The sequence below is a fragment of the Saimiri boliviensis genome, chromosome 6, assembly GCF_048565385.1.
Source record: "Saimiri boliviensis isolate mSaiBol1 chromosome 6, mSaiBol1.pri, whole genome shotgun sequence".
Lineage (NCBI taxonomy): Eukaryota > Metazoa > Chordata > Mammalia > Primates > Cebidae > Saimiri > Saimiri boliviensis.
In genome coordinates this window covers 76,214,925-76,242,870 of record NC_133454.1, presented here as the reverse complement: position 1 = coordinate 76,242,870, position 27,946 = coordinate 76,214,925, and the positions used below count along the sequence as shown (strand labels likewise).

At 48.3% G+C, this 27,946-nt stretch overlaps 1 protein-coding gene across 8 annotated transcripts; it reads left to right on the top strand.

The window, feature by feature from the left end:
• The first annotated feature begins 36 nt into the window (after positions 1 to 36).
• TRIM3 (tripartite motif containing 3) lies at positions 37 to 26,487 on the top strand. Of its 8 annotated transcripts, none has more exons than XM_010337266.3 (13): positions 37 to 395; positions 1,268 to 1,432; positions 9,542 to 9,709; positions 16,210 to 16,441; positions 16,664 to 16,815; positions 17,035 to 17,215; positions 17,479 to 18,211; positions 18,335 to 18,438; positions 23,340 to 23,507; positions 23,719 to 23,887; positions 24,159 to 24,229; positions 25,651 to 25,791; positions 25,917 to 26,487. In XM_010337266.3, the coding sequence occupies exons 3-13, from the start codon at positions 9,579 to 9,581 to the stop codon at positions 26,067 to 26,069; spliced, it is 2,235 nt and encodes a 744-aa protein (XP_010335568.1). In that variant the 5' UTR covers positions 37 to 395; positions 1,268 to 1,432; positions 9,542 to 9,578; the 3' UTR covers positions 26,070 to 26,487. The 8 variants fall into 8 exon arrangements, with proteins under 8 accessions (XP_010335568.1, XP_003919816.1, XP_003919815.1 ...); XM_003919767.3 differs by lacking the exon at positions 37 to 395 and adding an exon at positions 477 to 705; XM_003919766.3 differs by lacking the exons at positions 37 to 395; positions 1,268 to 1,432 and adding an exon at positions 477 to 705.
• Positions 26,488 to 27,946: the final 1,459 nt, after the last annotated feature.

The following is a 27,946-nucleotide window of genomic DNA, read 5'->3' as shown; positions in this document are numbered from 1 at the left end:
CCATCTTTCTACCCCTTAACTCCTTTTCCCAGAGCTCTTAGTACTGTCCTTCTGCCGCCCAGAGATCGTGCTAACGTACAGATGGTTTCTACGTCTTCCTGGTCAGCCGATAGACTAGCATATTCCGTAGGAGCACCCCAAGGAAGCCGGAAAGGGCGCCGCCAGGAGGCAGGCAGCCCAGACGGGTTCCCAGAGTCCGAAATCTCTGCTGCCCCAGCTGCCTTTTCTTGACGGAGTCTCATCTCAGTTCCTGGGACCTACTACACCGCCATTCCCGGAGTCCTCGGGAGCCGGAGGCAGCTGGCGGGGATCCGGGATCCGAGATCCGGGATCCGGGATCCGGAATCCGGTTCGCCGGCTCCCCAGCAGCACCGCGAAGGCAGCGTCTGCAGGAGGTGGGGGCGTTGGGTGGGGGCGTGCGGGTGCAGTAGGGGTGGGCAGGCGGGGTGGGCGGGGCCTCCGCGGCGGTGGGCGGGGCGTGGGTGGGTCTTCCCCGCAGGAGTCGCCCCCTCCCCCGGCTGGTCCGCAGCCCCGCCCCGGCCCCTCCCTCCGGCCTGTGCGGCTGGTCCGGCGGCGGCGCCGGCGCGGGGACAGGCGGAGGCGCGAGCAGGGCCGGGCGGACGGGCGCTGGCAGTAGCAGCAGCGCCGCGGGCCCCTCAGAGTGGCCGCAGTCCGGGCTTTGCCTTCGCATCCTGCTCCAACGCGGTGAGTGCGACGGGCGGGCCCCAAGGGTACGTTTGTATTCCTGTCAGCCTGGGTCTGGGTCCTGAGCGTCTGTGGGTGGGGGGCACGGATGATTTTCAAAAGCTGTGCTTCTCTCTGCCCACGTGAGGCGTATCCGTGTCCGTGAGAGCAGCAGGGGGATTCTTCGGGCTGTGGCTGTTCACGTGAGGTCCCTGTTTAGAGGCGGGGAGGCGCGGGTGGATGGGTGATGGTTCCTTAGAGGAGCGCGGGGTTTGGGAGCTTGTGTGTGTTGGCGGAGGGTGCTGAACGCTGCGGCCGAGGGTGTTGGTGGTGCTGATGGTGGTGAGTGCTGAATGGGACTCTGGAATATTGTGGCCCAGTTGTCTGAAGGGCTCTTTTCTTCCTGGTGCAGACACCTCCACCCCTTGCTCCCCCACCCCCACCCTACCCCACCGCCCCGCCCCTTCCATCCTCTGGCACCCACAGGCCCACCAGTCAGGATGGAGGACACCCTTTCCTCCCCACTGCTCTATGGACAGGAAGCCTCATGTAGAGGCTGTTTTTTTTTTTTTTTTTTTTAAAGGAAAGGACCCCTCTGGTTCTCCTGTAACCTGAACCCTGCCTGGAGGACCCCAGGCCCCTCCCTGGTTCTGACCTCCTCCCTTCTGGAACTGGCTTCAGATCCTGGGCTGCAAACCTGCAGGGACAGATGGTTGCAGATTGGAGGGGCAGGCTGCACCCCAGGGAGGTCAGTTCGACTGAGGGCAGGCCCTGGGTTTGTTCTTGGTGTGGGGGTTCTCTGATGTGGACAACAGAAACTCGGGACTGATCCTAGCAGGAAGATCGTATCTGGGAGGTCAGAGCAGGTATAGAAATCTTCACAGGTCTCTCCTGGTCAGTCTATCTAGCTCACCGCTGCCCATTCATTCTCTAAGCAGGGGATGATTTGCTGCAGAATTGGAAATCAGAGCTGCAGGCCTGACAGGTGCCCTGCCTCTTTGGGCTTGTATGCCTCCAGTGACAGAGCACTTGCTACCTTCTGCTGTGGAAAAGCTTCCTTATATTAAGCAGAGGTCTCTCGAGACTTTATTCCCTTGTCTTGTTACTGCCATTACTTTTGCATCTCTCTCTGATGAGAGGGAATCGCAGAGATTTAAACAGGGCTCTCCTGTAACCAACATATGCTGAGTAAATTCTGCATGCCAGGTACTGCCACAGCCACTTAGGGCACAATGGCATTCTTGCTGAGAGAACTTGAGCAGAGTCCATAGTTGGGATAGTATAGCCCAGGTTCAGAAAAGCAGAAAAACAATGTGATTAGAATAGAGTGTTCATAGAGTGTCATAGATGACTTAAAACTCAGCAAACGCCGGGCGCGGTGGCTCAAGCCTGTAATCCCAGCACTTTGGGAGGCCGAGGCGGGTGGATCACGAGGTCAAGAGATCGAGACCATCCTGGTCAACCTGGTGAAACCCCGTCTCTACTAAAGATACAAAAAATTAGCTGGGCATGGTGGCACGTGCCTGTAATCCCAGCTACTCAGGAGGCTGAGGCAGGAGAATTGCCTGAACCCAGGAGGCGGAGGTTGCGGTGAGCCGAGATCGTGCCATTGCACTCCAGCCTGGGTAACAAGAGCGAAACTCCGTCTCAAAAAAAAAAAAAAAAAAAAAAAAAAAAAAAAAAAAAAAAACTCAGCAAACATTTATTTGTGGGGGCATGGGGGAAGTGTGGAGGGGAGGTAACTAAGACCACCCTCTAGCACATTTAGCCTAACAGTGAAAACTAGAAGTCAAATCATTGAGGTGGTACAAGATGGAATTTAATCATCAGCACATAGTGCAATCTGTAGGGGCCCTTGGCTTGAGAGGGAACCTTGCCAGTCTCTTCTTCCCAATTTACAAGTAAGGGAATGGGGTCAGAACTTGCCTAGAGTTTCACCTTGTGTTAGTGGAGTTAGTGACAGAGTCAGGACTAGATCCTAGATCTCCTAACTTTTTAAACCTACCACATTTCAGAGGCAGAATCAAGGATATAGTCATAGCTTGTATCTGAAAGGTGAAAGAAAAGGCATAATTAAGACTACCAGGGTTCCGGCTTGTGTGACTGGGTGAGTGGTGGTGCCTTTTATTTATTTATATTTATATATTTTTCTTTATAGAAGCAGGGTCCCACTATGTTGTCCAAGCTGGTCTTGTACTCCTGGGCTCAAGTGACCCTCCTTCCTTGGCCCCTCAAAGTTCTGGGATTACAGGTGTGAGCCACCACACCCGGCCAGTGGTGCCTTTTAATGAGATGAGAAACACAGCAGGAAGAGTAGGTTCGGGAAATAAATTAAGTTTTGGATTAATCACTATGTGCCATCTAGGTAGAGATGCTCAAAATGCAGTTGGATATACAGGTCTGGGGTTCAGGAGTCTTTGGACACAGGAGATAAGGCTTTGGGAGTCATTAACAATTGGATGTTAACTAAAAGCATGGGAGATGACAAGCTTGCCTAGGCAGGAGATGAAAAATGAGAAGAGAAGAGGCCCTAAAACAAAACCTTGTGGAACTAAACGTTTAAGGAATGAGCAATGGAGGAGCAACCAGAGAGGCAAGTGGAGAACCCACATTGAGTGCATGTAAAAACGTTACATATAACCTCTGCCTTTAACCCACATGGAGTGAATGTAAAAACATTACGTATAACCTCTGCCTCTTTGAGATTTGCAGTCTTGTCCATCTGGTCAACATTTCTAAGTTTCTCATGGTTCTGTTTCTTTACTCACTGTTTCCCCAGTGTACATATCAATGTCCTATTTGTCCCTCAAGGCCCAGTTCAAATATGCCTTCCTCTGGAAGCCTTTTTTATTCTCCACCATCCTCAGAGTTAGATACTTCCTCTAGTTTGCTGCTGTGGCAATTTGAATATGCCAGTATCATGGTACTTATCACATTGTAGTTACGTGTTTCCATTTCTGTTTTACACATTAGTCTAAAGACTTGTGAAAGACAGAGATTGTGTCTGATTCAGCTTTGTGTCTCCAGTTCCCAGCTGAAGGACCTGGCCCGCAGTGTGCCCAGAGAAATTTGATTGAATGGTTCCTTCACTTTTTTCAGTCTGGCAGTGTTGGGTGAGATGGCCATGAATTTTATTGCTTTCCTTCCCTGCCAATCTTATTTAAAGGATTCATTGGCTTTAAGGACTTTGCCTCATCCAAGGCTTCATTTGTTTCAGAGAAAGCCAAAAGACTGTAACCTGCAGCTATTTGCCATTTGTTTTTGAGGTCTCAAATGATCAGATACACCTGGAGGCTAGTGAGTAGCCATGAGTCATTTTAGCACACAAGTGAGCCTAGCTGACCTCTCGCATCCATTTTCAATAATGCCTTGGTTACCTCCATTCACAGCTATGTAATTCACGTGTACGGGGAATCTTGTGAGATTGTAGGAGGAAGTCATGGGGGAAATTAATGCTGTTTGAGAATTTGGAGAAACTGAAAAGCCTTGAAACATATCCTTTGCAGATGTCCAGGATCTAGTGGTGTCAGCACTGGCTGTCTTCATTTGTTCACAATCAACTTCTTGCTTAACTCCCTGGATCTGGCTTCCTGTCCTCCAGCACCAGAAAACCATACTCTCTGAGGTTAATGAGAGCCTCTTTGGGGATTAAATAATGGGACCTCTGCAGCATTTAACTCCCTTGTTCATGAAGTTCTCTTCTCCCTTGGCATTCTTGACATCTCTGTTTCCTGTTTCTCTTGCTTCTCTAGCTGTGCCTTCTCAATCTTCTTTTCAGGCTTTGCTTCCTGGGCCTATCTTTTAAATATTAAGGTTCCTTGGAGCTTGGTGATAGGCCCTCATTTCTCACTTCACTCTTTCTGGGTAATGTCATTCACTTCCATGGCTTCAGGAACCATCTCTACACCAATATCCAAATTCATGTCTCCAGGCCAGACCTCTCTCTTAGGCTTCAGCATGTTTTTCCAACTGCTAACTGGACCTCTCCACTTGAATTACATCCCATAGGCACCTCACATTCATTATATTAAACACTGAACTCTAGCTGGGTGCTGTGGCTCATACCTGCAATCCCCACACTTTGGTAGGCCAAGCAGGAGGATCAGTTGAGCCCAGGAGTTTGAGGCTGCACTGAGCTGTGGTCATACCACCACATTCCAGTCTGGACAAGAGTAAGACCCTGTCTCTTAAACACCAGACTTATTACTCTCTCATCCAAACTCCTCTTCTTTGAGAGTTTCCAAGCTAGAAAACTAGGAATCATCTGTTAATTCCTTCATCGCCCATAACTCTTCATATGTAAACAACCAGCCATCAAGTTCTGTTGATATTCCCCTGCAAAATTAATTCATCTTGACCTCTCTTTACTATTCTCCTAATCAAGGCAGTTTCTTAACTTTCCATTCTTGCCCTTTAAACTACTTTTTTTCCACACAGCAGCCAAAAATGTACTGTTGTCACTTTATGCTTAATACCCCTCACCACCACCAAAGTTTTCCTTTGCTTTTTGAATAAATCTTTCATCCCCTAGCAGGTATGGGTAAGGTCTAAACTCCTTAATAAGACCAACAAAGCATTGCATGATGTAGCTCTTGCCGACCTCTCCATCTCGTGTCTTAGCCCTCCCATCACAGTGTCCGATTCAGCCTCCTGATGAAAAAGGCACCCTACTCTTTGTAACTTAGTCATCCTGTAGTTCTCAGCTTGAACATTACTTCCTTTATGAGAACTCCCTTGGCTTCCAACTTCTGGACCCACCTCTGCTCCAGAGCTAGGTTAGGTAACCTTTGTACTCCTGGAGCAATTGGTACTTCCTCATCATGGTCTTCACCACTTTGCATTGCAGTAATCTACTTATTAGACTGTGGAATCCATGAAGGCTGAGCTGTGACTATTTATCTTTGTGTCCCCAGGCCTAGCAGCAGTGTCAAGTGAATGCTGAATGAGGGAATAATGCGCCTTGAGAACTAAGCCAGAAAGGATTGTGGGAATAACCAATGCAGAAATAGCAGAAGGCAGTCCGGGGAAGGAGGGCGAAGTTCAGCTCTGAGACCAAGGCCTCATAAGTGTCTTCTGTGATAAACAGTCCACTTGAACCACCACTGTGGGATCTTGGGGGCAGATCTCTAGAGCATAGTGGGATGGAAGAGCTAGGACCCCACGGGAGGAAGAGAATCTCAGATTTAGGCGGGGGTATGACCTCAACGGCTGCATGCCCAGTAAGTCTGGGAGGGGAACTAAAGCAGGAAGGGGAGGGGTGGGGGAGGAGCTATGGGTCTTGGAAGTAGCCCAATCCCCGCCCCTGTGTGACTGGCTGGGAGAGCCCCTACGCATGGAGAGAGGTGGAGCCTGGCATCCAGCTATCCCAGCGGGGCCCAGCAGGCCACTCCCACTCTTCCTCCCAGCCTTTTCCTTCACCAGACTGAAGCTTCGGTTTGCCTCCCACCTCCTGGTCCTTCTGCCAACCTTCAATCTGTCCTCCCTCCTGCTATGTTTTCCTGGTGTTAAGTCTTCAGACTCCAGAACCTATTACACCTGTAGAGAGAACATCAGGATACCAGTGTCCACCTCAGGAGAGGATGGTTTCAGGCATGCCCTTCCCACTCTACCCAGGCCCACTCTTATACAAACATAAGGCACAGCAACTCAGCCCTTCTATCCTTCCCCAAGCCTGGACTCCCTGCATGCATGCATGCATTCATTCATTCATTCACTCACAGTCTTTAGAAAGGCTCAGAATGTATCTAATACGGACAGTGGTGGCCTGGTCCTATTCACTGCCTATTTTGAAGTAGTTCAGCTATTGTTCTGCCACCCTTCATGATTGAATCCCTGCCATGCATTGTCTACATCGCTGTGTTAACTTCGTCTCCCATTTACTGTTCAGTCACTCTGACATGGTTTCTGCCCCTGCCACCCACCACAGCCAAATCTAGTGGACACTCTTCAGTCATTTCTTACTTCACCTCTCCTTTTGCTTGCACTGTTCTGTTGATTTCTTTGGTTTCACAGTCTGTTGGTTTACCTCTCATTTATCTGGGTTCTCTTTCTCAGTCACTTTTGCTGGTCCCCCTTTCGCCAGGCCCTTTTCTTATCACTATCTGCCCTCTGTCCCTAGGTGGTCTTATGTATTCTTATTGCTGTAAGTGCCATTGATATGTCAGTGATTCCAAATTAATAACCAGCCTAAACCTTTCTCTTGAGCTCTTGTATTCTGTTTCTCACTCGACAGCTGTACCTAGACATCACAGAGACACATCATACTCAGCATACATAGAACAGAATGCCCCACATCAGCTCCACCTCAGCTCTCACTGTCTCTATTCGTGGCCCATCATTGGCTAAAATGAGAAAGCTTGGAGTCATAATTGACATTCCTTTTCCCTCTCACACCCAGTCCATCTTGATATCCTTTTGATTTCTCTTTAATTTATTTTATTTTTATAGAGATGGAGTCTCATTATGTTGCCCAGACTGATCTTGAACTCATGAGCTCAAGTGGCCTCCTTCCTCAGCCTCTCAAACTGCTGGGATTACAGATGTGAGCCACCATGCCCGGCCAATGAATATTTCTCAAATCAGTCCAGCTTTTTACTTATAGCTCAGATGATATCCTACATTATTTTACCCAAAGAACTTTGGTTTCCTAACTGGTTTCTTTGATTCCACCCTTGCTTATCTTTGTCTTCAATTCTCACAGCTGCCCCAGTAGCTTTCTAATTTATTTTCACTTATTTATGTACTATATCATCCTCCCCTCCAACTTAGGAGAAAATCACTTTTTTTTTTTTTTTTTTTTTTTTTTGACAGAGTGTCACTTTATCTCATGTCAGGCTAGAGTGCGGTGGCATCATCATAGCTCACTGAAGCCTCAACCTCCTGGGCTCAAGCAATCCTCCCACCTCAGCCTCCCAAGTAGCTGGGACTATAGGTGTGTGCCACCATGCCTAGATAATTTTTAAATTTTTTTGTACAGACTAGTCTCACTGTGTTGCCCAGGCTGGGCTCCCAATTCCTGGGCTCAAATGATCCTCCCGCCTTGGCCTCTCAAAGTGCTAGCATTACGAGGCATGAGCCCCTGCAGCTGGCCGAAATCACTTTCTTAACGGGAGTTATAAGGTCTTTCATGATCTCATCTCTGCCTATCTTCCCAAACTCACCTCTTGCTTTTATTGACTTGGCTCCAATCACACAGTTCTTTCAGGTTCTCCATGAGACTTCATTTTAAGAACTTTTTTCATGCTGTTCCTTCAGCCTAGAATGATTTCCCTTCCTATCTCCCTGTTCTTTCTCACCCTCATGTGTACCATTTTTCTCTCATCCACCCAGCATTCTGCTTAAATGTTACCTCCTTGGAGAGCCTTCCCTGATAACCCAATCAAAAGTGTTCTTTCTCACAGCATCCCTTTTTTCTTTATAGCACTTCCCTGCTACCATTATTTACTTTTAGAATATCTGCCACCACCTCTCCACCACAGGGACAGTGACCATATCTGTTTTATCATTCTATTCTTAACACCTGTGCAAAGTAGGCACTTAGTAAATATTTATTGAATTCCTAAATCAATGCAATATAGGTCAATCTTTATGTCACACTTTGTGCTAAATGCTATGAATGAAAAAATAAAATATAAATGAATGAATGAATGAATGAATGAATGAATATATAAAATGCCTACCCTCAAGAACACTGCATGGAGTGGGGAAAGCAGAGAAGTAACAAGAAAATTACAGCATGGCTTATGAGACCTAGGATGGAGTAAATACAGGGTGCTGAGGGACACAGAGGTAGAGCGCCCAAGCCAGACTTTGGGTAGTCATGGAAGTTCTTCTAAAGGTGGTGACATTTATATCACCTGAAAGATGAGTAGGTATCACATCAGCCAGGCAAAAGGCCCAGGAAGAGGATCTCAGGACGGAGAGAATGAATGTGTGATCTCTCAGAAGCAAACAAAAGAGAATAAGGAGTTTTCCAGGAACTGAAAAAAAAAAACAAAACAACAACAGAAAAACAACCCAGCAGGAATGATTGATCATAGACTCATGAGGCATGAGACTGTAAAAACGTATGGGCCAAAGTTAAGCCTCATTGGCCAATTTAAGGACTTTGGACAATGGAGAACGGTTGAAGGAATTTAAACAGAGTGTAGTGACAAGATCAGATCTGTGTTTTAGAAACCTCATTCTGGCTGCAAGGAAGACAGATGAAAAGGTATACGTGAGGAGACAAGAACACCAGTTAAGAGGCTATTGCTGTATTCCAGGAGAGAATTGATGGTCTCCTGAATTGGGGGCAGTAGCTGTGGGATTGGAGAGAAGGATTTAAGATATTCAGGAAGCATTCCCGACTTTGATACTAACTGGTGTGTGAAAAAGAGTGCAGTTTCAGGCAGTTGTGCTAAGAGGTGGGTCAGGGCATAAATGAAGAGCCACTCCAGGTCTCATGGGGGAGGGTTTGGGGGAGGCAGAGGAGATGAAGGGTAGGTGTGTCAGTGAAAATGGACATCTCTGTACCATGCACTCAACATGCACTATTTCACACTCTCAAAACAAATTATTATTCCTATAATTACCAATTAAGAGACTGAAGCTCAGAAAACTTATATGAATTGTCCAAGCTCACATAGCTGGTGAGAGACTGAGCTGGGTTTGAAACCCAGTCTGTTTCTATGTCTGTGCTCTTAAACAGGACACCAGACTCAGGGGTCACATCACCTTGATCCTTCCAGTCACTGTCCTGTCTTGCCCCTGGCAGGAAAGAAGTGGGGGCAAGTTCTCTGCTGTAGATTTGAATGGTGGGGACTGGGTGGGGAGAGGAAGTGCTGGACCCCCTGGTGCTGACAATCTCTCCATACAGAGGCTGGTGTGAGTGGCAGGAGCCATCTGTGGGCACCATGGCAAAGAGGGAGGACAGCCCTGGCCCAGAGGTCCAGCCGATGGACAAGCAGTTCCTGGTATGCAGCATCTGCCTGGATCGGTACCAGTGTCCCAAGGTTCTTCCTTGCCTGCACACCTTCTGTGAGAGGTGAGGGGGTGTGTGTACTGGGGAGGGATGAGGACGCTGTGGGCTCTCCTGAAGGAGCATGTGTAAACCTGTAGTAGGTGAGGGCAACATGCATACCTGGGAGGGCAACAGGTGAACCCCAACCTGCAGGAGATGAGGTTTTGGGGCAAGAACCTGTGAGAGGACCATAAACTTATAACACTGGGCCATGGTTCCTGCTTAGAATAGAGCCTTCTCTGCCCTTTCCCAAACCTCGAGTCAGCTTTTGACACTACCTGAGAAATCAGACAGTGCTGAGACTCAGCCAGCTCTGGCACCAGTAATTGATGACTAGTTGGAGGATATTTGAAGCTAGGTCTGTCCTTTCCTGCTTGTCCTCATTGTTGTTCTCAGGTACTGAGTGAAAGGCAACCCCTCCCAGCCTCTAGGCTTCTATTGATAATTTATTTGTTTAACAATTATTCATTTATTGAGCAACTACTATGTGCCAGACCCTGTCCTAGGCATTGGGTATGCAGTGATGAGCAAAACCAGATATAATCCTTACTCTTTTAAAAAACGGATACACAATAGTTTACATATTTATGGGGTACATGTGATACATTGTTACATGCATAGAATGGGTAACAATCAAGTCAGAGTATTTGAGGTACCCATCACTTATAATGCTTACTCTTAAAGAGATAACAGTATAGTGAAGGAGAAAGACAGTAATCAAACAATCATATAGTCAGATTATAGATAAATATAACCCTTAGTAAGTGCTGCAAATAAAGTGCTGAGCTATGAGAGATTGGCATATGGTCTGTTATAGTTTGGAGAATCAGGGAAGGTTTCCCTGAGGTAAAATTCAGAGGATGAATAGGAGTTAACTAGGTAAAGGGAGTTGGAAGAGCCCATGTGACATGAGAAAATATGTCAGGTAAGAGGCCTGGAGGAAGCCTAGTGGGGCTAGAGCAGAGTGAGTGTGACTGAAAGTACCATGGGATGAAGCTGGGGAGGTAGGTGGAGGCCAGACCACCTGGGCTTTGTAAACCTGTTAGGGAATTTTGCCTCTACCCGGAGAGCCACATGAAGCCTTTGCAGGGTTTTATATGTGATCACATCTGTATTTTGACAGTATTCTCTTGGGCCCTCATCCCTCTTGGATGGCCTGGTCCCTGGGTCTTCTCACCATTGCCTCTATCAACACTTTTCCTCTGTCTTCTGCCCCAACTGAAGCCTGGCTCTGCACCAGGGATACTGCTTCCTGCCAGCCCTGCTCTTTGAGATCCCAGCTCCAATGCCCGCTGTCCTTTATCAACTGGAAATGGCCTCAGTTTTCCTGTCCATTCAAGTTCTTCTGTCAACCTGGGGATAACCACCCTCTTGTGCCTGTTGGTTCTTGACTGTTTCTTCAGGGTTGTTCCCCATTCTACCTCACTAACAGTCTCCTATCCATGCGCTGAATTTTATCACCCAGAATAATACCACTTCTGTGATCATAAGCTCCAGTGTTCCACTCCTGGCTCCCATTACCCCACTTTTGATACAATATAGATGTCTAGCCCCTTTGACTGCTCTCTCTTTTCAGTCGCCAACTGCATCCTGGCCTCCCTTTTTTTCCTACCCATCCTGGACCCTGTGGCTGACTGACTGGCTTCCCTGCAGTTCCCTCACATCTTTATCCTTTGTAAAACCCATGCAATAGAAGCTCAATGTTGAATCAGAGCTGAAATTGGATGTCTTTGCACTTTCTCCTGTGCCTGCATCACTGAGCACTCCTGGAGAAAATCAGTGGCTGAGACATTGTAATAACAATAGCTACCATGTATTGATTGCTTACAGTTTTCCAGGGACTGGCTAAGTTATTTATACATACTGATTTCCTTAATCTCTGCAACAGATACTTTATTAACTTCATTTTATTTTTTTATTTTAATTTTTTAAATTTTATTTTTTTAGAGATGGGTGTCTTGCTATATTGCCCAAGCTGGACTTGAACTCCTGGGCTCAAGTGATCGTCCTGCCTCAGCCTCCTGTGTAACTGGGATTACAGGTGCATGCCACCACATCCAGGTATCCCCATATTAGAGAGGAGGAAACTAAGGTTCAAAGTCAGTAGGTAATTAAGAAATATCTCTGGCCAGGTGCAGTGGCTCATGCCTGTAATCCCAGCACTTTGGGACGCCAAGGTGAGAGGATCATTTGAGTCCAGGAGTTCCAGAGTAGCCTGGGAAACCACATAGTGAGATGCAGTCTCTACAAAATAATTTAAAAATTAGCTGGGTGTAGTGATATGCACCTGTTGTCCTAGGTACTCGAGAAGCTAAGGTGGGAGGATCACTTGAGCCTGGGAGGTGGAGGCTGCAGTGAGCTCTGATCACATCACTGCATTGGGTGACAGAGACTCTATCTCAAATTAAGTAAATAAATAAATTTTTAAAAATTAAATATTTCCAAGGCTACATAGCAAGTAAATAGCTGAGATCTGAATCCAGTTTTTACTGCAGAGCCTTCACTTTCAACTAGTATTCATTCATTGATCCCTTGGTCCCTGCTTTCAGAGTATGTTCTAGTGGGCAGTAACTGACAGTAAGCAATCAAGAAAACGAGAGCTGAAGCTTGTATTGATGTTCTGCAGGATATAAACAGAGAGTAAGTAGGCGTTTGGGACAAGAACTATTCTACATAGTCATCAAGGAAGGCTTCCCTGAGGAGGTGACATTTGATCTACATTCTGAGGATAAGAAAGAGACAAGTTGTTCCAGGCAATAGAAAAATCTGTGCAAAGGCCTTGAGGAAGAAGTAGACAGGGCAAGAAACCAGTGTGGCCAAGTGAGGTGAAATTGGAGAGAGTAAGGGCAGTTCACGGGGGAGCTTATAGGTTTTAGGAAAGTGTTTGTATTTGTATTTTCTTCTAAGTGCATGGGAAACCATTGAAGTTTGTTTGTTTATTTTAATATATATATACAGGGAAATAATGCGATATAAAAAGTTCACCCTAGCTGTTGTGCAGAGAATGGATTATAAAGGAGCAAGAGTGGAAAAGGAGACCAGTTAGGGAGCTATTATGAGCCACGTACACTTCACAAATAGGAAGGAGATATTGCTGAATTAGAAGGTGTTCTGCAGGGGAAACACCAGATTCAGTGAGGTGGGAAGAAGGCTGCTGTAGAGTGGAATGGTTGAAAGTAGTAGTTGATGAGAAATGGTTAGTGAGGGCATGGAAAGTGGGGGAAAAGATCACTGGGGATGAGAAGGTCGAGGAATTAAGAAATCACAATGGAGGATGGATGTTAGTGCCACTGAGAATGATGGCAGAATGGTGGTGGGGGTAATAGAAGACGAGAATGAGCCAAGAGAAAGACATCCACAAATGGAAGTGGGGGCAACCATTAGGTTAGTGCAGACAATAACAAGGAGGAGTGGTATAGAGAGAAGCCATGAGCTTCAAAGGAGTTAGAAGTGAAAAGTTTAGAAATGTTCCAGTTGGAAAGAGAAAGGGCTCCACCCCACCTTCTGGCCCTAAGGAGTGTGGAGTATGAGACAAAAACCACTCTCTACTTGAGAGGACTGCAGGGAAATGTAGGTCACAATTAAATAAGTTAGGCCAGGAGCGGTGGTTCATGCCTGTAATCCCAGCACTTTGGGAGGCCAAGACAAGCAGATCACCTGAGGTCAGAAGTTTGAGACCAGCCTGGCCGACATGGCAAGACCCTGTCTCTACTAAAAATACAAAAATTAGCCAGACTTGGTAGAATGTGCCCATAGTCTCAGCTACCTGGGAGGCTAAGGCAAGAGAATAGCTTGAACCCAGGAGGTGGAGGTTTCAGTGAGCCAAGATTGCGTTACTGCAGTCCAGCCTGGGCTACAGAGTAAGACTCCGTCTCAAAAAGAAAAAGAAAAAGAAAAAGAAAGAAAGAACAAAGGGAAACAATGAAATAAGTTAATATTTGTGAAGCACTTAGAATCATGCCTGGCCCATAGTATTTGTCAGATCTTAATTAATTAAGATCCTAAATTATAGGAAACATTAAGAGATGAAATTGAGGATATGGGAGTTTGCACAATGCAGATCTTCCCTGCACAAATTTGAGGTCGCCAGATACAGCTGTCTTCAGTTCTGATGTCTGTCTCTAGTAAGCGTCCTCTGCCCCTCCCATCAGTGACTAATCTGAGCCATCATCAGGCCCCTGAATCCTCCCTCCTTCACTCTCCTGTGTCCCCTGTGTCCCCTGTGCCCCTCTACATCCTCCTCTCCTTTCCTCCTCCACTCCATTCAGAGATTGACGTCCATTCCTCCTCTTCAGGCCAATTTGATCCACCCCAACATCTTTAAGACCTCTTGGTTTTCTAGTCTCTTCCACCTCTCCTTCTCTCTTGACTCCTCTATTTATAAAGATGCTCAAAACTCCCATAACAAACAGATAAAAACTCTCTGTTACTTTGTCCCCAGCACCATCCAACCCCTCAATCTCCTTCTCATTCAAACTTTCAGGCTCCCCTTCATGCTTCAACTCCCAGCAGTCAGGCTTTCCTTCTCCTGTCACTCCCTCCCTGTTTTCCTTACAGACAAAAATACCCTCACATTTGCCAAATTCAGTGAGCATTTTCCTGTCCTTACCTTATCCAACTCCTCAGCCGCTTCTGACACTGACAACTACTCATCCTCCTGGAAATGTACCGCTCACTTTTCTGCCCTAACACTGCTGCTCCTCCTGCCTCTCAGCCTGGTCTTTGTTGTCCTCATTCAGTTTTTTCTGAGTGCTCTGTCCTTCTTTCTTATCACTGTCTATGCTTTCTTGGCTGATCTCATCCTCTCTCAGGGCTCCCGAAGCCATCTAAATGGTGATGGCATGCCCATCTCTTGTCTCTAACCTTCATTCTCCTAACTGTCTACTGGTGACCTTTACCTAGATGTTTATTGTTACAGTAAATTCAACCAGGACAAGGCTGAATTTTCCTATAGCTACTCCTCTTTCTATATTTCTCATCTTAGTGAATGTTACCACTATGCACTCAGTTATCTAAGCTAGGAAGCTGGAAGTCAATGAAGACTCATCATCTCTCTTGCTCCCCGTATCTAATCAGACAACACCTCCAACCTTCCCTCCTTCTTAAACACTTCTCAAATTCGTTATAGTCTACCTTATTACTGCCTAAATCCAGGTCTTCCTCACTTCCTGCCTAGATTACTGTAAGAATATATTGGTTAAACACATACTTTGCATTCGAATACAGGCTCCAGCACTCACTGCTGTTGTTACCTTGGGCCACTTGCCCTTTCTCCTGCTAATGTAAATGTAAATCAGAAAGCATAGCACTGGCACATGTGCACTTAATAAATGGTAACTAGCTGATGATGCCACTGCCCTCCCTTCCCCACCATCTCATTCTCTTTAAATTCACTGTCTCATTCCCTTAAAATTCACTCCCCACACAGAGGTGGTGAAGAGGAGCTTGGTAAATTGTAAACCTGACTGTACACTCTCTTGCAGCTTCCTGTTGCTGGTGGGATAACTTCTAAGCTCCTTGACTTCTCTCACCATTCCTTGCCTTGGGCTTTGTCTCTAGCCAGCCACATCAAACTGTGTATAGTTTCCTTTTCGTGCTGTGCTGCTTCTTGCTGCCATCTGTACCTGGACCACCCTTCTCTCCCAGCACCATTCTTTGGTCAGGCTAACAGTTATTTATCCTTGAAGATTTAATTTACATCAACTTCTCTGAAGACTTTCTTGGCCACCCTCTCCACCTGCCTGAGCCAGATGCATTCCCTTATCACTATATCTATCATTCCTTATAGTAATAATAATACAAGTAGCCTACCATATATAGTGCTTTTGTGAGTCAGGCATTTTACATTTAATCCTCTTCAAATATAAGTAAGTATTTTACGTGTAATCGACTAACACTGTGAAGTCTGTACTTCTCCATCTTGCAATGGAAGAGTCCTTGGCTTGTCAGAGTTATGTAACTTGTCAGGGGTCACACAGTAAAACAGGTGACCAACTGGGTATTGGGCCTGGGCAGCCTAGCTCCAGGACCAATTCCCTTAAGCATCATGCTATTTACTTCTGTACTATTTCTGTGACTTTTTTCTCTGTAGATGGGAAATATTTTAACGGTAGGCACTGTGCTTTATTTTTTTTGTACCCAGAGCTTGGCACAAATTTGTCAAGAGTAGACAGTTAGTAAATGTTTAATGAGTTAAAGAAGTTGGGCAGGGCGGGGGGTGCTGTTGCACATTCCTATGAGAAGCATTTGTAAACACCTGTGAAAGGCAAGCCTGTATGCACACTGTGAGGAATGTGGATAGTCTGCTCTTCTGAGAGAAGTCAGGGATGTGTTCCTACTCAGTTATAAGAGGCAAGGGCATTATACCTGCTGGCAGATGAGATGTGTCAACCAGAGAGGTTTTAAAAAGAAGTGTAATGGCACACTTGTGAGGGAAAGGGTTGGCACCCATGGGAAGTATAAGGAAGGATGCACTTATGTCACCCCACTCCCTCCATCCTTTGACTCTCCTTCTTCCTGGACAGATGTCTCCAGAACTATATCCCTGCTCAGAGCCTGACGCTATCCTGTCCAGTATGCCGGCAGACGTCCATCCTTCCGGAGCAGGGTGTCTCAGCACTGCAGAACAACTTCTTCATCAGCAGCCTCATGGAAGCAATGCAGCAGGCACCTGATGGGGCCCACGACCCCGAGGACCCCCACCCCCTCAGTGCAGTGGCTGGCCGCCCTCTCTCCTGCCCCAACCATGAAGGCAAGGTGGGCCCAAGCGAGGCCCAGTGAGGCCGGGACTTGGGGTGGGAGGAGGAGAAGAGGCATTGGGGGGTGCCGAGTGGCTGGGTGAAAGGATACTGCTTTGGATGAGTGGTCCAGGAAGCGGGTGCACTTAGAAGGTGAGGAGCAAGGAGGGCAGGTGGGGAGAGGAGGGGATAAAGAAGTGTGATGTCTAGCCATTACCCGACTGGAGTCCTTGTACTGCAGACGATGGAGTTTTACTGTGAGGCCTGTGAGACGGCCATGTGTGGCGAGTGCCGTGCGGGAGAGCATCGTGAGCATGGCACAGTGCTGCTGAGGGATGTGGTAGAGCAGCACAAGGCAGCCCTGCAGCGCCAGCTTGAGGCTGTGCGTGGCCGGTAGGCACTGGGCAGGGTCCTGGGCTGGTGGGGCCACAGGGATGGTGTCTCAGCTGGGGTGGGGAGGTGAATAAAGGATCTGGGAAGGGCAGAGATAGACGTCTCAGTGAGGTCTCAGGACGGAGATCTCCACGAGGGCAACGGTAGGGTCCCCAGGGAGAAGGGATCACTGGGCAAAGCCACCCTCAGCAACTGTGGCATGAGATGTTACCCCTTCAGATTGCCACAGCTGTCTGCAGCAATTGCCTTAGTCGGGGGCATCAGCCAACAGCTGCAGGAGCACAAGGCAGAGGCCCTGGCCCAGATCAGTGCAGCCTTCGAGGATCTGGAGCAAGCGCTGCAGCAGCGCAAGCAGGCTCTGGTCAGCGACCTGGAGACCATTTGTGGGGCCAAACAGAAGGTGCGTCTTGTGTTCACCCTTCCCTACCATCATCCATTGTGATGGTTTTATTGCCTCCACTGCTCTGCTATCTTTCACACCAGCTTCCCACTCCCCAGCCTAGACTTTCTGCCTCCTGACATGCCCTTGGTAGGTGCTGTGGGCATCTGTGTCCTCTGTCCATAGGCACCCTCTTGTATTTTATGCCACAGTGCTACAACTTCAGTAATCACAGAGACTCCCCGTGCCAGTCTGCTCACCCACCCCTCCCCTCCCCTTCTCAGGTGCTGCAGACCCAACTGGACACACTGCGCCAGGGTCAGGAACACATTGGCAGTAGCTGCAGCTTCGCAGAGCAGGCACTGCGCCTGGGCTCGGCCCCGGAGGTGTTGTTGGTGCGCAAGCACATGCGAGAGCGGCTGGCGGCATTGGCAGCACAGGCCTTCCCGGAGCGGCCACACGAGAATGCACAGCTGGAACTGGTCCTTGAGGTGGACGGGCTGCGGCGGTCGGTGCTCAATCTGGGTGCACTGCTCACCACAAGTGCCACTGCACACGAGACCGTGGCCACGGGGGAGGGGCTGCGCCAGGCGCTAGTGGGCCAGCCTGCCTCCCTCACTGTCACTACCAAAGACAAGGATGGGCGGTTGGTGCGCACAGGCAGCGCCGAGCTGCGTGCAGAGATCACCGGCCCTGATGGCACGCGCCTTCCGGTGCCAGTGGTGGACCACAAGAATGGCACATATGAGCTAGTGTACACAGCGCGCACGGAAGGCGAGCTGCTCCTCTCAGTGCTGCTCTACGGACAGCCAGTGCGCGGCAGCCCCTTCCGCGTGCGTGCCCTGCGTCCTGGGGACCTGCCACCTTCCCCTGATGATGTGAAGCGCCGCGTCAAGTCCCCTGGTGGCCCCGGCAGCCATGTGCGCCAGAAGGCGGTGCGTAGGCCCAGCTCCATGTACAGCACAGGCGGCAAACGAAAGGACAACCCAATTGAGGATGAGCTCGTCTTCCGTGTTGGTACAGACAGCCGAGGGCAGAGCCAGATGGGCCAGGCTCAGGCAGTGGATGGGGGCGGGGAGGAAGATTCAAAATGACCTCTGAGGGAATTCTTTTGTTTTCCTTCCCATCCCTTCCCTACAGGCAGTCGTGGAAGAGAGAAAGGCGAATTCACCAATTTACAAGGTGTGTCCGCAGCCAGCAGCGGTCGCATAGTGGTAGCAGACAGCAACAACCAGTGTATTCAGGTAAGCACATTTACTGCTCTCCTCCACTACCAAAATAAGAGTTTTCAAGCTACAGCCTCCTGAAAAGGTAGAATGTACAGGCACCTCCTATTCCCACAGGCCACACCTGTAACCAGCACCTTCGATCAGAAACCAGAGTTGACTGTGCTTGTAGCCTCTACTTTGTAGGCCATGTCTCAGGCCAGATCGGGACTGGAAAGATCTGGCTGGACTGCAAAGATCTGGCTCATTCCTCCTTCCCTTCTGCCTCTCCTTGAGCCTCTTTCTTTCTCCCTTTTTCTCCTGGTGGCCAGGATGCAGGCCTGCCCTCCCTCGCTGTCTTCCAACATGCCTGCCTGGCTCCCGAACGTATGTAGTTTGTCAGGAGTCTCTGCAGTTATCAGGTTGGCTAGACAGTCGCATGGGGGTACCTTGGCCAAAGGTGGTATCTTTCTGTGGCTAGAAGTTGTAGCGTCACCTCAGGTGGTCCTGCTGCTGCCTCTTTCATAATCTTGTACACCTGATTAAAGCATCCACTGCACTGAATGGATATGGTTTCTTCTGCACTGTGAGCTACTTGGTAAAGCCAGGAAATGTGCCTTTTTCTTTCTCTGTTTCTTGTAGTAAAAGCTCAGAGCCTAGTACAGTGGGCACCAGGGTAGTTGACACAGCAGAACAGTTAAAATCTCAGGCTCTGAATCCAGACACCTGAGCTTGAATCCTAGCTCTGTCACATACTAACAAGTTATATGACCTCTTTGAGCTTTAGTTAACTCATGTAAAATTAAGAAAAGTATATCTGATAGGGTTTCGGGGAGTGTTAAATGATGTAATGTACTGTACTTGACATCTAGTGAAATTTCTGATGTTAGCTATTGTTAAGCATATCATTGTCCAGGTGGAGGCTGTAAACAAAAGCAGGCAGGTGGGAAGGTGCTGGAGGAGGTGGTTCAGGGAACTGGAGCCCAGCAGGCCAGAGGTAGATTACTATTAGAAGTGGGGGTAGCTGAGGTCAGATTCTAAGTAGTTTTGGAGATGGAGTGTTGTAGAATTTTGATTTTATTCTATACAGGATTATTTCTAACTACCATGCACTTTACTTCCTGGAAACATTTTACTGGGTAGCTGACCTTTTCCCTAAAGATCCTTACTTCTCAACACCTATACGTTTAAACTTTCTGACCCTGCTTGAGTACTCATGTCATTGATTCAGCTCTGCTACGGTCCTTTCCCTCAGTGACGGCTCCTCCCTGAACCCTGCTTTTCACCTAACAGTCTAAAAGTGCCAGGGACTCTTCTGTGGTCATATTCCCAATTCTGTCCAATCTGCCTTTACTCCTAATCTATTTCTAAGAGCAAAGGAATGGAGAGCCCTGTGCAGCACAGGAAGGTATTTGGGCCCAGCCTGGATAGTGAGGAGGGGATTGCAGGGGACTAATGAGATGGTGTTGAGGCCCTACTGAGTTTCACCTTCCAGCTCCTTTCCATTTCCCTAGGCTGGGAATGCTTCCTGGCATAAAAGTTGAGATTCAGGACCCCTTCTCTGTTGTGCACACACACAAGTGTGCTCACTGCTCACATGCACAGAAAAACAAGTGCCACTTTGGTCTGCCCTAATGAGGGAGGGGCCGAGCTTCTTCATTGTTTGTTTTTGAGACAGGGTCTCACTCTGTTGCCCAGGCTGGAGTGCAGTGGTTCGATCACAGCTCACTGCAGCCTTGACCTCCTGTGCTCAAGCAATCATCCTACCTCTGCCTCCCAAGTAGCTGGGACTGTAGGTGCATGCCACCACACCTGGCTAATGTTTTTTTTATTTTTATTTTTAGTAGAGACAGAGTCTCACTATATTGCCTGGGCTGGTCGGGAACTTCCAGGCTCAAGCTATACCCCTGCCTTGGCCTTCCAAAGTGCTGGGATTATAGGTGTGGGCCACCACACCTGGCTTCCCCATTGTTTCGGAGTGGGGAATTAAGAGGGAACACCTGGTGTAGCTCCACTCCCTTCCAAACACCTGCTACTTCTATAGCAATCCTCCTCTTGCTTCTACTTCCACCTGCCCTCTATGTCATCACTGCTAGGAGCCTGGCTCACATTCCTAAGGTGAGTTTCTGCTTCACTTACTCTGGAGTTTTTAGGGCTGGCATGGGCTGGGCTCCCTAATGAGGTCTGATCCCACTCCTCCTCTCAGTACATGGAGATTGTGGTCCTCACAACATGACCTTTTTCTCTTTTGGGCCCTTCTATGGTGTAGGATGAGGCAGACTCCCTCATTGAGCAGAAGCAGCATCAGCTAACAGAAGACAAAAAACATTTTGTGATTCTGAATGAATAATTTGATTTGTGTAGAGTATGTCCTTGTGTAATTGTCTAAGCTCCCAATTTTATCAACTCTTCTGTGAAAACTCCCTCATTCCCTTAGGCAGAATGTTAAATCACATTCTACTCTGAGTTCCCTCAGCCTTTTGCTGTAGGACTTTTTATACATTCCTGGAATCACTGGTTTGTTTTTGTTTTTATCTGGTTTTGTTTTGTTTTGGTTTGGTTTAGTCTTTCTCCTCTACTAGACTGTGAGATCCCTAAAGTCAGAGATCTACTTTCTGATACCATGGTATAGGAGAGAGATGTTAAGGACCAAACTAGGACACCAGCAGGTTCTAGAGATATTATGGAAGCAGGAATGGCAGATTTTGCTGAGTCGTCAAACATCAAGAATGGCAAGACTTGGTGGACGGGGTAGATGGTGTTGCCATTCAGGAGCAGGCTCAGATTTAAGTTGATGAATTCACTTTTGCAGATGTTTGGGATAACTATGTGGCATTCAAGTGGAGATGTCCAGTTCAGGTCTGAGATTGAGCTGGGGAGTTCACGTGTTAAATGTCTACTCTGTGCCAAATGCCATACCAGTGCTGCAAATGCAGCAGCAAACAAAACAAATGCAGTCCCTATGCCATGTGAGGCTTACCTCTTTAGAAGGGGACACCAATATTTAATAGTTATTTAGCCGCAAAGTGATAATTGTTCTGAAGAGCACTATAAAGCATATATCCTGGTAACCTAACTTTATGTGTGCATATTGATTCGGTAGGGCGGAGGGTGGTGCTTGGTCATTAAAGTCTTCTCTGAACAAGTGACCTGGAAATTCTAAGTAATGGGAAGATAAATAAGAGTTGTCCAGGCCGGGCGCGGTGGCTCAAGCCTGTAATCCCAGCACTTTGGGAGGCCGAGGCGGGTGTATCACGAGGTCAAGAGATCGAGACCATCCTGGTCAACATGGTGAAACCCCGTCTCTACTAAAAATACAAAAAATTAGCTGGGCATGGTGGCACGTGCCTATAATCTCAGCTACTCAGGAGGCTGAGGCAGGAGAATTGCCTGAACCCAGGAGGCGGAGGTTGTGGTGAGCCGAGACTGAGCCATTGCACTCCAGCCTGGGTAACAAGAGCAAAACTCCGTCTCAAAAAAAAAAAAAAAAAAAAAAAAAAAAAAAAAAGAGTTGTCCAAGTGTCAGGGGTGGCATAGGATAGGACTGGAAGAATAAGACATCCCAAAGCCTCATCAGTATTGAGCCAGAACCTGAGCTGCCCAAACTGGAGGGGCAGATGCAACACCTTACTGCTGAACTGTACCTTTTAGTCCCCCTCACTTCTGTTAAGCTTGTGGAGCTCATGGTTCCACCCTCATACTGATGAGTGATGTCCTGCCACAGGGGACCACTGCAGAACCCAAGAGCTGTGCTGGCCAGCCAGAGAAGGGCTTAGTAGAAGGTCCATATTAGAAGAAAGTAATGTCTGTTTAAACAGCCATGAAGGACTAAAAGATGGGGTTAGGGTGGGGTGGGGGTGGGGAGACAAGTTCCACTAAGGAAAGCACAGGTTTGAATACAAGAGCAAGGCCAATGCCCAGAACTTGAGTTCTCCAAGGCCACTCCTGGCTCTTGTTCATCTTGTGTCCCCAGAGCCTATTACTAAGCAGAGTGTATGAGTCTTATGCAGTGAGTAATGTTTTGACTATGAAGGAAAAGCCAGAAAGCTTGGCTAAAGTGGGAAGGAGGATTAAAGGAGGTGCTTTTGGGCTGGGGAGACCTGAGCATATTGGGCAGCTCAAGTGGAGGAGGCTGGAGAAGGGAGAGGTTGAAAGGTTCACTCTGTCTAGGAGGAAGGTTTCCTTGTAAGCCCCATAGCCAGAATGGACTAAGCCTTGTACACGTTCTCTCCTCTCACCTACCCCTTTGCAGTCTGCTACTAAGTCTCATGAGCCTACCTTCTATATATCTCTTGAGTCTGTCTGCTTCCCTCCAGCCAATTTTCTTGGTCCAAACCATCATCATTTCTCAACTGGAATACTGCAACAGCCTCTGACTGGGTGGCTAGCTTCCAGTCTTTACTCCTCCCTGCAGCCAGAATGTTCTTTCTTAAAAGCGAAATTGATCTTGTCACTGCTATGCCCAGAAATATTTAGAAACTCCTCATTACACCCAAGATAAACATAATTCCTGCTTCCTTCTTTTGTTCACATGGGTGCTCCCTGCGGTCCAGCCACACTGGACAGGTCCTCAAGCGGCATCCATACGGAACTTGGTGCCTTTTACAATCTGTTCACTCTGCTTGAATGCCCTTCCTCCTCCTTTGCTGGCTGAATTTGGTTTATGTGGCATCCTTATTAGGCTACTTGTTCAGACATCTTCTCTTGGAGCCTTTTCTCACCATTCCCCTACATCCCTTTCATATTCTCACAACCCCAGTCACATCTGTGCTGCATGCCCCCAGACCTGCTGCCATGTTTGAGTTTGTCAGTAAGTCCTTGTTGAATGACTGAATAAATGGTGGTGGGGGAGTCTCCTCCCTCAGGATCCTACTCCCTTCTGTCTGTGGCCACAGTGTCTCCCCTCCTACCTGCTCCCTCCCCTTGCTCCTTTCCTCCAGGTTTTCTCCAATGAAGGCCAGTTCAAGTTCCGTTTTGGGGTCCGAGGACGCTCACCTGGACAGCTGCAGCGCCCCACAGGTGTGGCAGTGGACACCAATGGAGACATTATTGTGGCAGACTATGACAACCGTTGGGTCAGCATCTTTTCCCCTGAGGGCAAGTTTAAGGTAAGAGGTCTGCTGTCACTTTAGTTACCCTAGTGTCCAGCTGAGTTAACCAGTGTAGTGCCTCTTGGTGGTCAGAGTCTGGACTGATCCAGCCCTTCCTCCTCCTACTCTCTGGTCTCTCCCCAGTTCAAGGTTCTGCTTTGATGCTGGATTAGGACTATTTTCCCCACTAGTCAGGATAAAGCCCCTTTTGGATATTTTCTTCCTCCAGACCAAGATTGGAGCTGGCCGCCTCATGGGCCCCAAGGGAGTGGCCGTGGACCGGAATGGACATATCATTGTGGTCGACAACAAGTCTTGCTGCGTCTTTACCTTCCAGCCCAATGGCAAACTGGTTGGCCGTTTTGGGGGCCGTGGGGCAACTGACCGCCACTTTGCAGGTATGGGGGGGACAGCTCCAAGATCTGGGCTGATACCCCTGTTCCATAGAACTCCCGTAGATACCCCAGCTCTAAAGGTCCTCTTCTCTTATATCTTGGCTCTGGAGATCCCCCTTCCCTATACGTTAGCCCTGTCATCTCAGAGATAATTTGTGTCAGTCCTAGAGACCCTACCCCTCTCCGAGACCCCTAGCTTTATCTTCCTAGATACTCTTCCCCATCCCACTCAGTATCCCAGCCTACTGCCCTGAAGACTACTTTGTATTTTCAGGCCCCCATTTTGTGGCTGTGAACAACAAGAATGAGATTGTAGTAACGGACTTCCATAACCATTCAGTGAAGGTCAGTGTCCTCCCTCCCTCCATGACCAGTGCCAACATCCATTCCCCTTCTATAAGACTCCTCTCTATTTTACCTCCTTCTTTTCCCCTTGAGATCATTCATTTAAACAATACACATTTGCACAGTTATGGCATGGCTGCTTTGTCCCAGACAGTATGCTAGAAGCTGGAGATACAGGGATGCACAAAGCAAATGTATTCTTTGCCTTCTTGATTATAGTCTAGTAGAGAAGAGAAAAGGGTAACTAAAGGCTGGGCATGGTGGCTCATGCCTGTAATCCCAGCACTTTGGGGGTCCGAGGTGGGTGGATCAGAAGGTCAGGAGTTCAAGACCAGCCTGGCCAATATTGTGAAACCCTGTCTTTACTAATATAAAAATTAGCCAGTTGTGGTGGTGGACACCTGTAATCCTGTAATCCCAGCTACTCAGGAGGCTGAGGCAGGAGAATCACTTGAACCCAGGAGATAGAGGTTGCAGTGAGCCAAGATGGTACCACTGCACTTCAGCCTGGTGACAGAGAGAGACTCTGTCTCAAAAAAAAAAAAAAAAAAAAAAAAAGATAATCAAAAAATTATAATATGATGTAGTAGATTCTGTGATAGGAAGGTGCAGGGAACTGTGGGAAGGCGTACTTCCCTGAAGTGTATGATTCAGGGAAGACTCGGTGAGGAGGACCTCAAACACAAATGGGAAATTAACTGGAAGGCAGAGGAGGATGAGAGTGTTTGAGACAAGACACAGGAAGAGCCAAGAATGGGAGGTGGGAACGTTGATAGTGTATTTGAGAAATCACAGGTAGTTTTGACTCGGCTTGACGGGGGAGGCCTGAAAGCTGAGGGTGAGGCTTGTGTGCCCCCTTAAGGGGCTTGCTCTCCTCCCAAGAGCTATGGGGAGTCATAGGATTGCAGGCAGGGGAGTGATACAGCCTTGTGTGTCTTAGATCACTCAGGCTGAGGCAAGACTGAGGCAGGAAGATCAGTCTTTTGCAGTGATCCAGATGAGAAATGATGTGAACCTGGACCATGAAAAAAGATGACGGTGTTTGCATAGGGTCTAAATTTGAGAGAGGGATTTGAGATGGAATCAAAGGTTGTATTAATTCATTGGCTTATCAAGCAGAGAAGAAACTGGAGTCAAGAGTGACTCATGGCCAGCTAGGTGGTACCAGTCACTGAGATAAAGAACTCAGAAAACTGATTTTCCAGGGAAAATAAGCTGTTAGATTTGATATTCCCAACGGATATCAGCAAGAGAGGTCCAGTAGGCAGCAGGGTATGTGGATGTGAAGCCTGGGAAACAGATTTGGGCTGTAGCTGTTGATCTAGGTGGGGATCCTCAGCCCCGGGGCTTCACCCTGTCCTCCAAGGCCCTACCCTCTGCCTGAGGCCAGGTCCCCAGTCCCTAGCCCCTTCCCCCGCCAGGTGTACAGTGCCGATGGAGAGTTCCTCTTCAAGTTTGGTTCCCATGGCGAGGGCAATGGGCAGTTCAATGCCCCCACAGGAGTAGCTGTGGACTCCAATGGAAACATCATCGTGGCTGACTGGGGCAACAGCCGCATCCAGGTGAGTAAGGCCCAGGGCTGACATGAGGGTGAGGTTTCCTGCCGTGTCCCATATACCTGTTCCCCCAAAACAGCCTCCCCTCTGCCTGATCTTGCCTCTCCCTCCATTCTCCACTCCTTCCCCAGGTATTCGACAGCTCTGGTTCCTTCCTGTCCTATATCAACACATCTGCAGAGCCACTGTATGGTCCACAGGGCCTGGCACTGACCTCGGATGGCCACGTGGTGGTGGCTGATGCTGGCAACCACTGCTTTAAAGCCTATCGCTACCTCCAGTAGCTGCACAGAGGCCCTGCCTGGCTTGTGGAGGGACAGACATTGGGGTGATTGGACAAGAGGGTCTGGCTGGGAGGTGGGCCAGACCTGGCAGCACTGAATGTGGGCTGTGGGCATGGGTGTGCCCAGTGCCCTCCCTCTCCTACCCCAACCCCCACGGTTGCACTTTATTTATTCGGTTCTTGCTTTGGTGACTGGGTGAGCCTGGACTGTGGTCCCAAGGATGTGTGCAGAGCTTTACCCTATCCTTCTTACACACCTCCCCTCCCCTCTCAGTCTGCTCCCCATCCCCCAGCCTGGGGCCAGAACAGCCTCTTACTCCAGGACAGAAGTCCCTCTGGTTGTCTCCCTACCACCCTATACACACTGACAGAGACAGCAATACCCCACCCCCCATATTAAATAAATGTCTTCACCAAGATGTTTTTGCTGGGTTCTTGTGGGGTGGGGCTGCAGTGAGGAGATGGGATGGTGGGACTAGCTGTGGTTGGCAAGCAGGCAGACAAGGGACCCAGCTTCCCAAGCAGATCCTGATGTTTTGAAACTTTCGTAGAGAAGAGCAAGAGGGTGAACCCATGGGACCCTGAGCCACCTGCCATATCCCCATCCCCAGGCCCTATGGAGGTAGGCAAGTCCTTTGCCTATCTGCCCTGGGGTTGGGAAGGATTGTGTGGTTGGGGTGGTGAGGAAATGACCCCTGCCCAGCACACAGCCAGTAGGTGCAGAGAGAACAGTTTCGGGGTATGAAAGCAATCTTTGAAGTCCAAGCCTGGGCAAGGGAATTGAGGCTAGCCCAGGTAAAAGCTGCATGTGGCAGACTCCATGGCTAATTTTAAAAGTCATCCCTGAATCCCTGGAGCCCTGACCTATCCCCTTTCTCACCTTTCTAAGATTGCTGCCCCTTCCCTGCAGTGGAATGAGGGTCCTCACATTGTCTCCTGAGTTCTAGTCTGCCAGAGTTTGGCTGCCATCTTCAGAGATAGTTGAAAGCAGCTGTCAGTGATGATTTGGGAAGTAGGGACCATGGTTTCTCTCTCTCTACAAAAGACCAAAGCTTACAGAAATGGGTCGTATTGTTTATGAAGAGCAGAGCCCAGACTTGAATCTGTAGCTGTCATACTCCTAACTGGTTAAGTTTTAGCATCCTGTTCATCCTTGTGCCCCTTGCACCTGGCATGATGACTGGGAGAGAAAGCACCCAACAAGATTTGGGGAACGTTGGATCTGAGAATGTTGATCATGAGAGATCATGGAAATGATCAAGACATCTATCTGCTATAGCACAGTTCCTAGGACTGGGATAAGAGGGACTATCCATGGACCTATGGAAGACCATGAAGGCTTCGTAGAGATCAAGGGGGCCCCACTTGGACTATATGGAAGCCTTGGTTATGCTTACCTCCCTGGTCTTCTCTGCCCACTGGCTGAAACCTGTTAGATAGGCCTGGTGCAGTGGCTCACACCTGTAATCCCAGCACTTTGGAAGGCTGAGGTGGATGGATCACCTGAGGTCTGGAGTTCGCGACCAGCCTGACCAACATGAAACCCAGTCTCTACTAAAAATACAAGAATCAGCCAGGCACGGTGGTGGACAACTGTAATCCCAGCTACTTGTGAGGCTGAGGCAGGGGAATCACTTGAAAAAAGAAAAGAAACTTGATAGGTGGATCGACAGATGGGCTCCCTGAAGATTCGTGTGCAAGTGCCCTTACGGAGCCTGTCCCTCTGGCTTTATGAGTGGAATTGCGTAAGCCCATGCCCTGGCCAGCATAGATGGTGTGCTCAGTTATCAGTCACACAGCACCAATGGAGTCCTCCCTGAGAGCAATCAGGTAACGGTCTATTTTTCCTCACCCCCATCTTGAGCAAAACACCAGCAG

Excerpts from the sequence above, each read along its gene's own strand:
- TRIM3 (XM_010337266.3), top strand. The coding sequence starts at position 9,579 with ATGGCAAAGAGGGAGGACAGCCCTGGCCCAGAGGTCCAGCCGATGGAC. Across the intron at positions 17,216-17,478 it reads TTTGTGGGGCCAAACAGAAG|GTGCTGCAGACCCAACTGGA; the intron begins GTGCGTCTTGTG and ends TCCCCTTCTCAG. Across the intron at positions 23,888-24,158 it reads AACTGACCGCCACTTTGCAG|GCCCCCATTTTGTGGCTGTG; the intron begins GTATGGGGGGGA and ends TTGTATTTTCAG.